At 43.6% G+C, this 16,135-nt stretch overlaps 1 protein-coding gene across 10 annotated transcripts in view; it reads left to right on the top strand.

Moving 5' to 3' along the window:
• Nucleotides 1-16,135, top strand: part of LOC126267989 (uncharacterized) — a 905,571-nt gene that overhangs the window by 189,483 nt on the left and 699,953 nt on the right. For all 10 annotated transcript variants that reach the window (XR_007549061.1, XR_007549060.1, XM_049973342.1 and 7 more), the window contains exon 2: nucleotides 5,918-5,992. Coding sequence is in view for 8 of the 10 variants with exons in the window: in XM_049973342.1 (XP_049829299.1) it covers nucleotides 5,918-5,992 (75 nt within the window). In the remaining 2 variants the exon portion in view is untranslated. The remainder of the gene's footprint in view (nucleotides 1-5,917; nucleotides 5,993-16,135) is intronic.

The raw sequence follows: 16,135 nt of genomic DNA, 5'->3' as shown, positions 1-16,135 counted from the left end.
CCAGAACACTCTCACACACAACATGTTACCATATTATAACAAGAGAATCGGGTGCGAACGACATAAGCGCAATCAAGCCTATCGATCGAGAGTCCTCATCGCGTGAAGGTAGAGTATGTAAGTCATCGAGGAGAGCCTCCGCTCTACAACGTCATTCGTAATGACCGAATCGGTTATGCTCTTGTCGAGTAGTCAGTGGTCTTCAGTTCCGCTAAATTTAGTTGAAAACTTTGTTACAGTGTCTTTACTGCATAGTCAGACCCCTACTTGACGTTTTTGCGCTCTACCTAATGTCTCTTACACAACATTAAGGGAGTAACGAAGGAAGTACGGTGTGCGCTTTTCTAACAGTTTCTTGCTGAGTTCGCTCGCAGTCTCAAAAGTGTCGAGGTAGCTGTCTTGCTGACCGAGTAACGGTGTTGAAATGTTTACGCTTCCCAGCTGGTGGCTGTTGATACTTCCAAGTGACTGAGTAACGCGGCAGCACGAACTTTACTCTCCTGTTCCCTTACTAATTTGTCGTGTAGCAACTTGCTTGGTTGCATTCTCTCGTTCATTTCCAAGCAAAAGATCGTACATATGTGATGAAGAATTTAAAATCAACTAAGGCAACGTAGGTCACTTAATGTGAAACCGTAATAATTCACAGCTCACACATTCATTCGCTCACACATAAGCAGACAGAAACAGCCACTGCAGACCACTTTTCTGAATCTGCTCACACAGGCTGACAGTTGTGGGGAATACGCTATTGGTTATCAAAAGAGCGACACCTTGAAGACGGCAAGAAACGAACGTCAAATTGTCATAAAAAGCACTACTTGCTTGGATATGCAAACGATTAAGGTTTCAGCCCATCCACACAAACTACGTTCACTGTGGATACCTGCTGATATCGTGTCGGACCTCCTTTTGCCTGTCGTAGTGTAGCAACTCTACGTGCCATGGACTCCACAAGTCACTGGAAGTCCCCTGCAGAAATGTTGAACCATTCCACCTCTATAGCTGTCTACATCTGCGAAAATGTTTTGTGCACTAACTGACATCTTGACTATGTCCCATATATGTTGTATGGGATGCATATCGGGCGATCTGGTGGCCAGATCATTCGCTCATAGCAATCATGAACACTTGTGGCCTGCTGACATGGGACATTGTCATCCATAAAAATACTATCGTTGTTTGGGAACATGAAGTCCATGAATGATTGCAGATGGTCTCCGAGCAGCCGAACGTAACCATATCCAGTCAATGACCGTTCCAGTTGGACCAGAAGATTCAGTCCATTCCATGTAAACAGTCCACCACCAGCTAGCAGTATCTTTTCGACAACGTGGGTCCACGGCTTCTGTGCCGCACTCGAACCCTATTATCAACTCTTACCAACTGAAATCGGGACTCGTTTGATCGACCACGGTTTTCCAGTCTAGGTTACAACCGATATGGCCACGATCCCACAATGGGTGATGTAAACGATGTCATGCTTTAGCAAAGGCTCAAGCGTCGGTCGTTTGTGCCATAGCCCATTAACGCCAAATTTGGCCGCACTGTCCTAACTGACACGTTCGTCGTACGTCCCATACTGATTTCTGTGGTTATTTCATCACAGCTGCTTGTCTGTTATCACTGACAACGCCGCTGCTCTCGGTCGTTAAGTGAAGGCCGTCGGCCACTATGTTGTCCGTGGTGAGAGTTAATACCCAAAACACGGTATTGTCAGCACGCCCTTGACACTGTGAATCTCGTAATACTGAATTGCCTAAAGATTTCCAAAGTACAATGTTCCATGTGTGTAGTCCAACTACCATACCGTGTTCAAAATCTATTAACTCCCGTCGTGTGGCTATAATCATGTCGGAAACTTTTTAATTTGAATCACATGAGTACAACTGACAGCTCCTCCAGTGAGCTGCTCTTTTCTATCGTAGATACGCGATATTAGGGCCATCTGTGTAAGTGCACATCGCTATCCCAGGTCTTTTGTCACCTCAGTGGATGAATAACGTCATATATACTTTTGTATAAAAGGAAAAATTATGTAATGAGTCTCTTACTCAGAAACTGAATCTCGAATCATATTTGTGTGTGAGAAGATCTTGTTACGCTACGTGTAAGAAGGAGAAATGTCTACAAACGCATGTCCAAATTCGACAGTTTATCGTTCCACAATATTGCTGCTTGCACTGGCCGGCATCCCATGAATAACTCGCGAGTGTGAGGTCGATGGGTTCAGGAGAGCCGTACTCAACGTCATGCAGAATCTAAACGGTCCAATACGACTAGCGTCCGAGAAGACACACACATTGTTCACTTAGCCAAGCGGGATAGTCTCTCAACTTAGTACAGCTGCATAAATACCTAGTATGAGACAGCAGATAAAAACGGCAATTGGCCGGGATAGGTGAAAGAGCAGTCACACACACTGAGGAAAAAATTGGGTTGTTTGTAACAGGAAGTATAGTCACGCGAAAAGTGCTGTGACGTTCGAAGAGCAACGCACTGTCAGCAAGGCAACCGTTGGCGCGATCTGCCTTGACGCGGCAGTAAAGACAGGTGCGACAACAGTGGCGCCAGGCGCCAACACTGGACACATCGTGTCTCCATTGGATACAGCACCATGACGGACATATCCGTGTGCTGAGATTCCGAGGAGAACGGGCGTTAACACATTACCTTCGCCATCGTCTGACAGACCGAACAGCTAGTGCTGTGGTATGGGGATCACTGGATACACAACGCTTTTACGTCTGGTTTGCATAGCCGGTAATTTGGACAAGATCAACCACATTTCTGACGTGTTAAGGCCGGTGGCTATGACCTATGTTCAAGGTGAGCATGACGTTACCTTTAGACAATGTAACAGACACAGCGGCCAGGATGTTCTCAGGTCTCTCACTCGTTGGAGTCCGCTCCCGGCAGCTGAGTGGTCAGCGCGACAGACTGTCAATCGTAAGGGCCTGGGTTCGATTCCCGGCTGAGTCGGAGATTTTCTCCGCTCAGGGACTGCCTGTTGTGTTGTCCTAATCATCATCATTTCATCCCCCTCGACGCGCAAGTCGCCGAAGTGGCGTCAAATCAAAAGACTTGCACCACATGGGCGGTCTACCAGACGGGAGGCCCTCGTCACACGCCATTATTTATTACCCGTTGCAAACATCTGGTCACAGGGTGCCGAGAGACAAGCAACTATTGTTGAAGGAACTCTGACATAGTGCTGAAACAGAATGGAATGATGTAGCCGTATCTATCATCCAGAATCAGTCTGGCTCGATATCCAACTGGGAAAAGTTGTAGCCTTTTATACCCCGAAATCCTTTACAGATTTAATCAACCATTCTTCCTACTATATTGTGTAAGCACAGTAAGTAAAATTTCTTTATCTACTGTCCTCCTTGATGTTTCAGTTTAAATGAGTGGGAGGACAGATTCTTCTATTGCATGAAAAAGCAGAAACTTCGACAATATCGACTGCTTTTTCACCTACCCCGCCCAGTTGCCGTTCTTATCTGCTGTCTCATTCTAGCTATTTATGCAGCTGTACTAAGTTGAGAGACCACTAGCAGCTTTTTCCTAAAACTACTAAAGTTGAAAATGGGTGCTGAATGAACATTACTGTTTACGGGAATTTGCATCACAGATCTGGCTCTAAAAATGGCTCTAATCACTATGGGACTTAACATCTGAGGTCATCGGCCCCCTAGACTTAGAACTGCTTAAGCCTAACCAACCTAAGGACATCACTTATCCATCCCCGGGGCAGGATTCCAACCTGCGACCGTAGCAGCAGAGCGGCTCCGGACTGAAGCGCCTACAACCGCTTGGCCACAGCGGCCGGCCTCACAGTTCTGAATATTGAAATAAATTTACATTAAGTGACTAATAAGGTACTATTTTATTTTTGTTTTCCAATACTTGAGGATTTGCATAGCCGGTTCGATCCCTTGCATCAACCTGTTATCAAATTTTGCATCGGGATATAGCACACCATTAAGAAGCCTAGCCAGAGTTTATAAGGACATTTTCTAGTACTGTGTATTCACAATTCATCCTAAATTTTCTCTAGTTATTAAACAAAAATGACTCTAAGGTGTAAATATATTGGTATATAAATGTAATATTTACAAGATACCAGAGAGGTTCATGCACAATGTTTGATTACAAATTTAAAACACGATTCTAAATGTAAGGATCAGTAGAACAATATATTTATTTATTTTTACGTTAACTCAATAGCGCAAGAAGGTTATGCTACAGAGCAATGTTGAACGTTCCATGACGTGGGGAATGCACAGTCATAACTAGCAGTGATCATATAAGTGGGACCCAGCACTATAGTCGTACTGCTGTAAAGACTGGCATTGCTAGTCATGCTACTGGTCCATTTAGAATACATTAGGTGTGATACGTTCTGTAGCCTCTTAGTGACGAGATGCGTGAGCATGTGGAACGTACAGGATGTATCAAAAAGAATGACCTTATTTCAAGATTCCAAACTTATTGACAAAATCATACTACTTGCATGGGATGAATTAAAATACCGACAAAATCTTAAGGTTTTAGCTATGCTGCTCAAATGCTATGTGTGTCCACACGCAGCAGCACTAACAAGACCTAGACGGTAGCTAAGTTTTTCATAAACTTTACACAGTGGATCTGCTTTTACAGAAGTTATGGCAGCTGTTATTCTGTTCTTCACTTCTTCTATGTCACGAGGTAAGAGGGAGCTGAATACACTTTACTTCACATATCCCCACAAGAAAATATCGCTCAGAGTCACGCGTGGTGATCTTGGAGGCCGAGAATGCAGCCAGTGTCTCGGGGTCCTGTGGGCCCCATCCAGCATTGAGGCAGATTGTCCATGAGAAAGTGACGTACGTTGATGTGCCAGTGCGGTGGAGACCCAACCTGTTGGAAAAGGAAGTCAACGGAGTCCTCCTGAAGTTGTGGAAAAAGCCAATTGTACAGCATTTGAAGACAACTCACTCCAGTCTCTGTGCTTTCCTCAAAAAAGAATGAACCGCAGACTTTTTCACAAGGGCACAAAAAAGGTTCGCTTTAAGTTAGTCTCTTTCGCGGTCAGTAATGTTATGAGGGTTCTGGAGTCCCTATATGTGCACGTTATGTCGGTTTGCCTTACAGCTAACATGAATTGCTGCTTCATCACTGAAAATTAACCTTGGTAAAAATGTACCATCTACCACGTCCTCTAGCCGAACATTGCTGAAATCAGCCCGTTTCCTTTTATCAGTAACCGTAAGAGCTTGCAATAATTGTAGCCCATATGGTTTATAGACCAAACGGCGCCTTAACACTCGCCAGACAGTCTATGAGTCATTGCCAGTCCTCTGCTTGAGTGATGAGTAGACTTTCGGAGACTCCGCTCAAACGTATCCGGAACTCTTCCCACCCTGTCATCGGAAATGCGAGGTCAATCTGACTCACCTTTGCATAAGAATCCTGTCTCTTCAAATTGGCGAAACCAACGACGAATGTTTGTGAGTGTAGACAGATCAATGCCAAAAAGCCGACGAAAAGCTCGCCGGATGGAAATACCTGACTCACTCTTTGCAAACTGTAGCACACCAAACACCTTCTGTTGAGAGCCTTCTTACTCTTGACTGCAAACTGAGAAAACCCATTGATTGACATCTAACGCCTGCCGATGTGGCCGAACGACGATTTTTTTGAAAAAGATCACACTCATTCAAACAAATAACATTTCCTGGCCCGCACGTCCCATGTTTCGTAATTATTGCCTTCCATAATTAGGTCATTCTTTTGTGAACTCCCTCTACATACTGAAAACAGATTGAGCTTACAGCCGGTGCTGTTGTGATAGTTTTCTGAATTAAAAAAAAAGTGTTTTCCTGCCTGAGTGTTGTATAGTTCTACTGACATGTGATTTGTCTCTTTTCAGACACCGTGGAGCAAGGGTGGCAGTTCAAGTTATGGAGTAGGGGCCAACAGTGGGGCGACCAAAGACACCGGCCAGGTAAGGCAGCGTAGTCTGTGCTACTGCAACATCAACTTACCCTTGCAGTACAGTGTGGTTGCATACTCTTTACGAACAAAAGCAATATCCCAAACATTTACGAATAAATATTATATCCACGGGAGAGTGTGTCAAACTAAGCAGAGAAAAGCGGGGTAAGATCGATGAGCTAATGCTACAAAACCATTTATAGCTAAACTGTTGAACTTATAAATTGCCAGATTTAGAAAAACTATTCATTATTTAATTGAGCACAATATATTAGTCCTTAAAACTAATAGCTTCAGTACTTTTTAGTGAGAGGTACCTACATAGGAAAAGTCAAATGACTTCATGTTAATCCACTAGTGGAGTAGGAGTGGGTACTCGTAAATACTTTATGGGAATATAGAGAAACATGATATTCAGTGGAAAAGCGGCAGAATTGTTTACTGTAATATGATTTAACTAATAATATTATTTACAAATTTCACATGTAAAGTAACAATGCACATCATCTGCTCCACTACAGCTTTTCTGAATCCAGCGAAGACATTTTTCCCGTTGAATCCAGTCTCCTGAATTTGAAAATACGTCTTCAGAATACAAGCAACTGACGTCTGAACTGTTTTTATCGTCTTCATCCGCAGAATCATTGTCAAAGGATTGACTGGGTAGTGCCCGGTCTTGACGCCACTCAGTGTGTCTGGTCATACACCAAGAGCAGACGCTATAAAAACTAAACAAAAGCATACTAATGCTCAACCAAATCCCCGTTGTTTGATAGTGCATAAATACTTACTAATCATATAATATTCCTGACTAAACATAATTTTATAAGTGTAATGACTATTAAATAATCGAGGTTTAAAAATAAAATAACATGTCATATTCTTGACTAAACAGAGTTTTTATAAGTGAAGTGACTATTAAATAATCGCAGTTGAAAATCATAAGTACATTATTCAGTTGATCCGTAAAATAAACATACCTTTACAGACGCGGTGAACTGAAGATCAACAACACCCTAAGATAATCGCTCTTTCTTCTTGAGCTTTTCTTTTTTCTTCTGTGCCAAGATTTCCATCTTACAGTAGCATTTGCAACCGATATGCTCAATCATCTGCTGTAAGTATCCCAAACTCTTTTTTCTGTACATTTTTTACCCTCTACAGCTCCCTGTGGTACCATACAAGTTATTCCCTGATGTCTCAACAAATATCCTATCATCCTGTCTCTTCTTCTTGTCAGTGTTTTCCATATATTCCTTTCCTCACCAATTCTGCGCAGAACTTCCTCATTTCTTATCTTATCAGCCCACGTATTTTTCAACATTCTTCTGTAGTACGAAATCTTAAATGCTTCTATTCTCTTCTGTTTCAGTTTTCCCACAGTCCATGTCTAACTCACATACAGTTCTGTGCTCCAGACGTACATTCTCAGAAATTTCTTCCTCAAATTAAGGCTTATGTTTGACAGTAGTAGGCTTCTCCTGGCCAGAAATGCCCTTTTTGACAGTGCTATGCTGTTTTTTATGTCCTCCTTGCTCCGTCCATCATGGTTTATTTTGCTGCCTAGGCAGTAAAATTCCTTAACTTCATCAACTTCGTGATCACCAGTTAAGATGTTAAGTTTCCCACTGTTGTCATTTCCCCTTCTTCTCATTACTTTCGTCTTTCTTCGATTTACTGGAAATTGGATATAGGTGGTAAGTTCCTATGGGACCAAACTGCTGAGCTCATCGGTCTCTAGGCTTACACATTACTTAATGTAATTTAAGCTAAAGACAACACACATACCCATGCCCGAGGGAGGACTCGAACCTCCGACGGGGGAGCTGCGCGAACCGTGGCAAGGTGCCAGAGACCGCACGGCTACCCCGCACGGCCCGATTTACTCTAAATCCATATTCTGCTCTCATTAGGCTGAGCATTCCATTAAGAAGATCCTGTAGTTCTTCCTCACTTTCACCGAGTATAGCAATGTCATCAGTAAATCCTCTTAGCTTGAATTTTAATCGCGCTCTTTAACCTTACTTTTATTTCCACATTGCTCCTTCGACGTATAGACTGAACAGCAGTGGCGAAAGACTAAATCCCTGTGTTACACCATTTTTACTTCGTGGACTTCGTTCTTGGTCTTTTACTCTTATTGTTACCTCTTGTTTTTTTGTACGTATTGTATATGTTATCATGATTTCGAAAAGCTTGCGCCATTTTACGTTGTCGAAAGCTGTTTTCAGGTCGACAAATCTATGAACTTGCCTTCATTAGTGGAGCGTAATTCTGTGTCTCTCGACCAGAGGACATAAATAATGACATCAGAAACACGGTACCCAGTTTCACCCGATTACCTGCTCTTACTCCACTTTCCCCTACTTTGTTTACACCAACAACTGCCGGTCACATTTCACGGATTACAAGACACACTGAATTTTGTCGCCGCCTCTGAAATGTCCCTGTTCTACAATGAAAACAAGAACTCGGACGCAAACACCCAGTTACCCCACTTACTTGAGTTTCGTTCACAAAGGTCTTCATGCATCCCCATAGATAAAATATGCACCATGGGTTCATCACAGAAGATTTTCTGCTGTTTTTGCGGTGGCACCACTAATGTTTATGTAGTAACATGGACAGTTTACAAGCACGTTCCTCAAAATCTAGTTGGCAATTTGTATGTCGTGCTAGACCTGTGACATCGTTCGGAAGGTGAAACGAACCACTTAAAGAAATAGATAGGACAGAACGCGCTGGTGAAGGGGTTGGGAGGCAAGTGCAACTTAAAAGGCAGCTAGCTGACTCATCGAGTGACAGTTGCATTCCAAAGCCCCAGAAATCAGTTTGATGGTGCGGGGCATTTAATCACCACTTTCAGTTACCAGCGTCAGCGCTGAGGGAAATTTTATGGAAACAACTGCAGTTCGCCCCACAAAAAACTGTATCCAATACAGCGTCAAGGGCAAATCGTTCTGTGAGGATTTCGTAGCCATTTGTGGAAAGGATTAGCGTTTCCAGAAACGAATTGTTGTGACTGAGCTAATGTTGCACCCGCCACTTCTGATGGCTTGGGTCACTCCACTTCAGCGACAAAACTTCTATACCACAGGGAAAATTTTGAATAGAGACAATTATTCATTGAAAATTGTAAATACCCAGCATGTAGCCATAAATTATTATTTTTTAAATTTCTGTAGTTGTGTATAAGCGTTCTGTTTTTGTGCTGCTGCATGCTTCAAAGCATAGCGTTTATCGTGAATTTAATCTATGGAGTGAGGAACAGACTAACTGACTAACAGTTTCGATTCTGGGGAGCGGGATGGAGGGGGTTTCACAATTTGTTACAGTCTCTCCACACTCCACACTCCTAAGAAAGCTAATTTTTGTCATCCTCATTTTAACGTGCCACAAATGCCCTGGATTTTAATATGAATAACGATTAATTTTTTAATATTATAATTTGTTTACGTAAGTGCTAGTTCTCTGTGGGAACTTCCGAAAACTGCAATTGAGGGAAATGTATGATGCAATTGATTTAAGAACTATAATACCAATAAACTCTCACAACTTTGACAAATTAGAATTTACAAAATATAAATCTGCGCTTTTGCAGTGATCTCCTCAGGCGGTCAAGAAGGAAGCCCATCGATGCAAGAAACTGAAAACTAACCTGTGTAAAACATAGGTTGTAATTTCCCATAATACCTTTTGAGTTTCCCGGCTCTTAGTTTTCATAATGCTTTACTCTCCAAAAGAAAACTGAGAAGTTTGGAAACGTATTCGTATGTACAAAAATATAAACGCTTTTCCTTTCTTTCGGGGGGGGGGGGGGGGGAGGTTCATGTCCGTTCACCTTTGAGAAATGTTAAACTACTAGAGTATGAAATCCACCTATTATCAACGTAATGAAAACATAGCTAATTCAACTGTTAACGAGTAAAGAGCAGTTTTAAGCCCCCTTGATGTATATTTGACTGTGGTTGGATACCCTTAGAAGTGGAGTGGTTCATGTAATGTAAAATATTCCGGTTACTGACCTGGCTAGTGACAGTTCTCGTGACACAGAGGTGGGTAGGGGAATGAGGTTGGTGGTGGGGTGGTGGTGGAAGAGAAGTAGGTTGACATGTGAAGTATTTCACCTATGCTTGGTACATGTACCACCTGCCTTCTGGGAAAGTACTGGGAGTAAGATATTCCTAGAACCTATAGGTATGAGGTGGGGGACAGGAGAGGGTCACATGATATTAATAAGTAACCAGACAACAGCTGTAAATCAGCTGGTTTGATATATGTGTGTCCATGAGATACAGTCTGCTCCAGTATTTAACAGCGCCCTTCTATACCCACGCCGCGACAAGGGACCCCTAGCACAAATTCGCTGCGAAACATTTAAGACCTGAAATACTTGTCACTGATTGCACTGCGCCAGTCACAGTGCACTTTGATAGTATTCGCCAACGCTGACTCTGACCGTTACCCGTTGTCGTAGACGGATATCAAACCGACGTGAAACACATAACCCTGCCAAGACGCATGTGCACCGTGCCGCAGCCTCACCTCGCCGCGAAAATCAATGGAGCCCGTCTCCTTGACAAACTGCCCGAAAGGTATGTAGTTTTCTTTAGCCTCAGATGGAGTGCAGTTATTTACGAGACCAGAAAATGAGCAAGTTTATTGGGGTCACAAGCTAATGGTCAGCCGACAGGCGAGGAAGCAGCCTTATCCGCGATTTATGTGATCGTAAATTTGACGCGCGGCAAACATCAGCATGATTTTCTTTCGCTTCGGCAGAGAACAACATCCATGGATTCCACTTAATTAACTCTCCTCGAGACCCTTCTTGCCTTTAAGTAGAAACTTCAGATGATTTATTCCCCACTAAAAGCCCTAACCTTCCCTCTGTGTGTAACGAGCCAGTTTAGTATCTAGTTACTACTATTTAAATGTACAAACGGTTACCCAGTGAACCACTCACTGCTACGGTCGCAGGTTCGAATCCTGCTTCTGGCATGGATGTGTGTGATGTCCTTATGTTAGTTAGGTTTAAGTAGTTCTAAGTTCTAGGGGACTTATGACCTCAGCAGTTGAGTCCCATAGTGCTCAGAGCCATTTGAACCATTTTTGAACCACTCACTCGCTTAAATACAGCTGGCTCCATTCGGTTTGCGCCACATCCACTGGTCACACACTGCTGTAACGTCTGCACATTGTCGACAGTCTGGGCATACCCTAGTACCTTTAAATGCCCCTGCAGCCAGAAATCCAGCGGGTGTAGTTCCGATACCTCCTCGACAGTCCATCGCCCATTAAACGTTGCGCTGAGTGCTTTCACACAATTCGTAGAAAGTGAGGTGGTGCCCAGTAGTGCATAAAACACGGTCGCTGCCCCTCTGAAAGGGCAACGCTGGTAATTCAGTGCGCAGAAATCAGTGCTACGTAACGTCTGTTACTCTGTTTGATACAGTGTATGGCCCTGTGAGCCTGTCACAGACGATTCTTGTCTATAAACTGATAACTAAACCATCCTGATGCCTCAAATTCATGATTACTTAAGGATTTGCATCTACCCACGCGTGTGTGTATTGCGGAAATTTATTGTCCCATCTCTTGTGACGTCCTACACGGCTTAATGCTACACATTACTCGGCCCGTATCTCAATACGAACTGGTTTGCGAGCTAATTTTAAGAACCTTACTTCTAGCTTTGGATCAATACTACCTTCTTCATGAATACTTCATAATTTTTGAAACATCTTGTGTATTGATTGACCGACAAAAGAATTAAGCACCGGGAAGTCTTGGCTTGATGACAATGTAATTTCGTACATACAGACACGACTGAGAGCGGGCGGGGCGGGGGGGGGGGGGGGGGGGGGGGGGGAAGGTGGACATAAATGATTACAGGTGCAATTCTCCGTGACAGGTAGAAGGAAAAGGGCACAAGCTCGCATTAAGGATGCGCGGGGAAGTACGGAGGCCGTGCCGCTTCGAAGGAATCACTTTGACGTTTTCCTGAAGTTTAGGAAAATCACAGTAAACCCAAATCTGGATGGTCGGACGAGGATTTTAACAATCGTCATTACCATTGCATCACTTCGCTCGGTCCGTGACAGAGCAGCCACCACTACATCAGTGCTCTTCGTGTTTAGTGTTGTTACGACACCTTGTAGGGTATATAGGGATGTGAACAGCGTCAAACATTAAGCGATTACTGTGAAAGACACAGAGATGCCGTGTACTATAGTAAGACATTGTTATCAGCACGTGGAAGAGTTTTAAAGGATCCTCATTTTGGGCCTCCATTTGGTCGGCTGGCCGAATCGTGCAATATCCAGATATGTGGGACATTCAGATGTGCAATGACCCGATATAGGACGCCATGGGAAATTTAATGTAGGCACACTCATCGTAAGCTTTCAGTGGACCACGTCTGACCATAACAATGGAGGATCTCCTTATTGTGCACCATGTACATCTTAACCCCTTCACCTCTGCGCCTACCATCCGAGAACAGGTAATGGATTTCCTACAACATTCTGTGTAATCTAGCAACATTCGCAGGAGACTGGCAGCACCTAGTGTATGGAGTTACCGTGCCATGTGTACACTGCCGTTAACGCCACAATACAAATAGTTGCGTATCGAGTGGTGGCGTGATTGGGAAGCATGAACTGCAGATGAATGGTGTCGCGCTTCGTTTAGGGATGAATCGCTGTTCTACACTACCCTGGATGACCATCGTCGGTGACCATGGCAGTTACCTGAGGACAGGTCTCATTGCTCCAATGTTTTGGAGAGGCAGTTCGATATTACTTCTTGCATCATGGTATGGAGAGCCATCGAACATAGCTTCAGATGACGGCTGGTTGTTATTGAGGGAAGTCTGATGGCACAACAGTACTTCACGGGCACTCGGTGTCCTCATGTGTTACCTCTCATGATATTGTATCGTGGTGCCGTTTTCAGCAAGACAACGCTCATCCACACATGGCACATGTTTCTATGAACTACACTGAAAAGTCAAAGAAACTGGTACACCTACCTAATATCGTGTAGGGCCCCCGCGAGCACGCAGGAGTGCCGCACACTACTTGGCATGGACTCGACTAATGCGTTAAGTAGTGCTGGAGGGAATTGATACCATGGATCCTGCAGGGCTATCCATAAATCCGTAAGAGTACGAGCGGGTGCAGATCTCTTCTGAACAGCACGTTCCAAGGCATCCCAGATACGCTCAACAATGTTCATGTGCCGCGCGGGATTAGCCGAACGGCCTAAGCGCTGCAGTCATGGACTGTGCGGCTAGTCCCAGTGGAGATTCGAGTCCTCCCTCGGGCATGGGTGTGTGTGTTTGTCCTTAGAATAATTTAATAATTTAGATTAAGTAGTGTGTAAGCTTAGGGGCTGATGACCTTAGCAGTTAAGTCCCATAAGATTTCACACACATTTGAACATTTTGAATGTTCTTGTCTCGGGAGTTTGGTGGCCAGCGGAGGTGTTTAAACTCGTAAGTGTTCCTGGAGCCACTCTGTATCAATTCTGAGGTGTGGGATATTGCATTGCCCTGCTGGAATTGTCCAAGTTCGTCAGAATGCACAAAGGACATAAACTAGTGCAGATGATCAGAGAGAAAGCTCACGTTCATGTCACCTGCCAGAGTCGTATCTAGATGTATCAGGGGTCCCTTATCACCCCAACTGAACATGCTCCACAGCATCACAGAGTACCAGGCAAATGTTTCCAGTCATCAAAGGTCCACTGTAGCTGTTGACGAGTCCAAGCGAGGCGTAAAGCTTTGTGTTGTGAAATCACCAAGGGTACACGAGTGACCCTACAGCTTCTAAAGAACATGTTGATGATGTTCCGTAGAATGGTTCGCACACTCGCTCTTATTGATAGCCCAGCATTGAAATCTGCAGCAATATTCATAAGGGTTGCACTTCCGTCACATTGAAGTATTCTCTTCAGTCGTCGTTGGTCCCATTCTTACAGGATCTTCTTCCGGCAGCAACGATGTCGGAGATTTGATGTTTTCCCGGATTCCTCATATTCACGGTACACTCGTGAAATGGTCGTACGGGAAACTCCCCACTTCATCGGTGCCCTGGAGATACTGTGTGCCATCGCTTGTGCTCTGGCTATAACACCACGTTGAAACTCACTTAAATCTTGATAAGCTGCCATTGTAGCAGCACTAACCGATCTAACAACTGAGCCAGACACTTGTCTTATATAGGCGTTGCCGCCCGCAACTCCTTATTCTGCCTGTTTATATATCTCTGTATTTGAGTACTCATGCTTATACCAGTTCCTTTGGCGCTTCAGTGTATATACGTGATGTCGAGGTACTACCGTGGCCAGCAGTGCATACTTGTGACAGATTCGAACTTGGGCTGTGCACCAGTGCCAGTATCCAGTCATCAAAGACTAGTGGGCTAGCTTGCAACAGGTGCGATGGCTGCAGGACACCCTTCCCAACAGAGTCAAGCATCCCACCAGTCGAGAAGAGGTGCCACGTTATGCTGATAAGTGGGTTCATAGTGCCACGTTTTTTGTAAATGTGACTCAATTTTGTGATCATCACACATCTGTGATGTTTCATTTCGTTTCTTCCTCCCCTTTGGGTAGTTTACTTTTTTATCAGGCAGTGCATTTACCTGTACGTGTAACGAAACGTATCATGCTAGAATAAGGTGGGCACTCTCTATGTCGTCAAATTCTAATGTACAACTGTGCTATAAACCAGTGTTAACGGTTTAGTGAGGTATCCAGCCTTAATTGAAACACGCTGCGGCCGTTACGAGGCATTAATGCAATAGGCTCTTCAAGTAAAAGTTCGGACATATTATTTAAAATTTTCTTGTGTTAGGTAGACAGTCATTTTATATAAATAAATCTATAAAAATAATAAATATACTCTGTACTAATGTTAAGATATGACACCAAACAATGTCCTTCTGAAAAGATTGATGAATGGTCTCAGAAAATAAAGGAAACAAGAGTTAAAAAGAAAACACCTTTACAGCCCTTCAAAACAGTCACCAATAGTTACAACAAACTTCTGACAACGTCAGTAAAGCTTTGGAAAGCATCAGCATACACTTCTTGTGAAATCGATCAAGGCAACATTGTCACGCGTTGTTGGACACCTGCGTCATTACAGCAGATGAAATCTGTTGCTACCAATGCGATACGGAGACCAAGTGACAGTAAATGTGGTCGTGTTCATCGTCTTCCGTGCCACCCAAAAACAGTCGCAGACAAAGTCCAAGATTAATACGATATTAATCGCCCTCTTTCCACGGCAAAGAGTTGGTCCATAAAAAATCCCTACCTGAGGGAGACGGCGAAGACGATGAACTCCTTGCCATTTGCAAGGCTACAACTGAGCAGCAAACATACTTCTATGGATGCCAGACTGAGTAACAGTGGGTGACGCTACCGGTAAACAGATCATTCCCCATAGGATCACTCGAATTTAATAACAGGTGTCATGCAGCAGACAACTTAACGAACTGAATTAATTTAGTAGGGGTGATCCTAGCGTACTTGAAACACGAATCCTGTAATTCTCAAAGATAGGGAACTCATCAAACGAGTGACTGAAACATTGGTCTCTATAATGTCCTGTTTATTATAAGTCCCTGTAGATTTCAAACCCAACACGAAGTGCACAAGTGATAGTGGTCAATTACGTTCATGAAATATTAACTCTCTTCAACTGAATTAAAATATTACCATCTTGGTAAAGAACGGATAATGTTTCTGAGTTCAATACGTTAAAGTCAACAGAGCATTTGGGGAAACAACTAAGTTTGTAGAAGTCACAGACTGAGTGGCGAATTTTAACCAATAAGGAAAGGAAGATATACAGAAAGAATCATGCATGCACCTACTGCCTTCACTGTGCACATATGGAGCCGACAACTGCTAATAAGAGAGCTTAAATTAAAACAATGGAGGTACTATCATCTGTACAAAGTCTTCACATGCCTCCTACAACTCGGTTAGTGATCGCTGCTGGTGCTGACCATGCTTAAATACTTAACATTATCGGCGCCCGTGAGTGGCTCTTCCGGTGGCTGCAAAATTCTGCACCGAAGGCTGCCCGGCTCGAAATCCCTCTCTCTGATGAAGTGTCCACTGTCGGCTCTCTGATGGAGTC

Source organism: Schistocerca gregaria, chromosome 4 (assembly GCF_023897955.1).
Source record: "Schistocerca gregaria isolate iqSchGreg1 chromosome 4, iqSchGreg1.2, whole genome shotgun sequence".
Lineage (NCBI taxonomy): Eukaryota > Metazoa > Arthropoda > Insecta > Orthoptera > Acrididae > Schistocerca > Schistocerca gregaria.
Note: the sequence above shows the minus strand (reverse complement) of the source record. Positions and strands in the feature narration are given on the sequence as shown.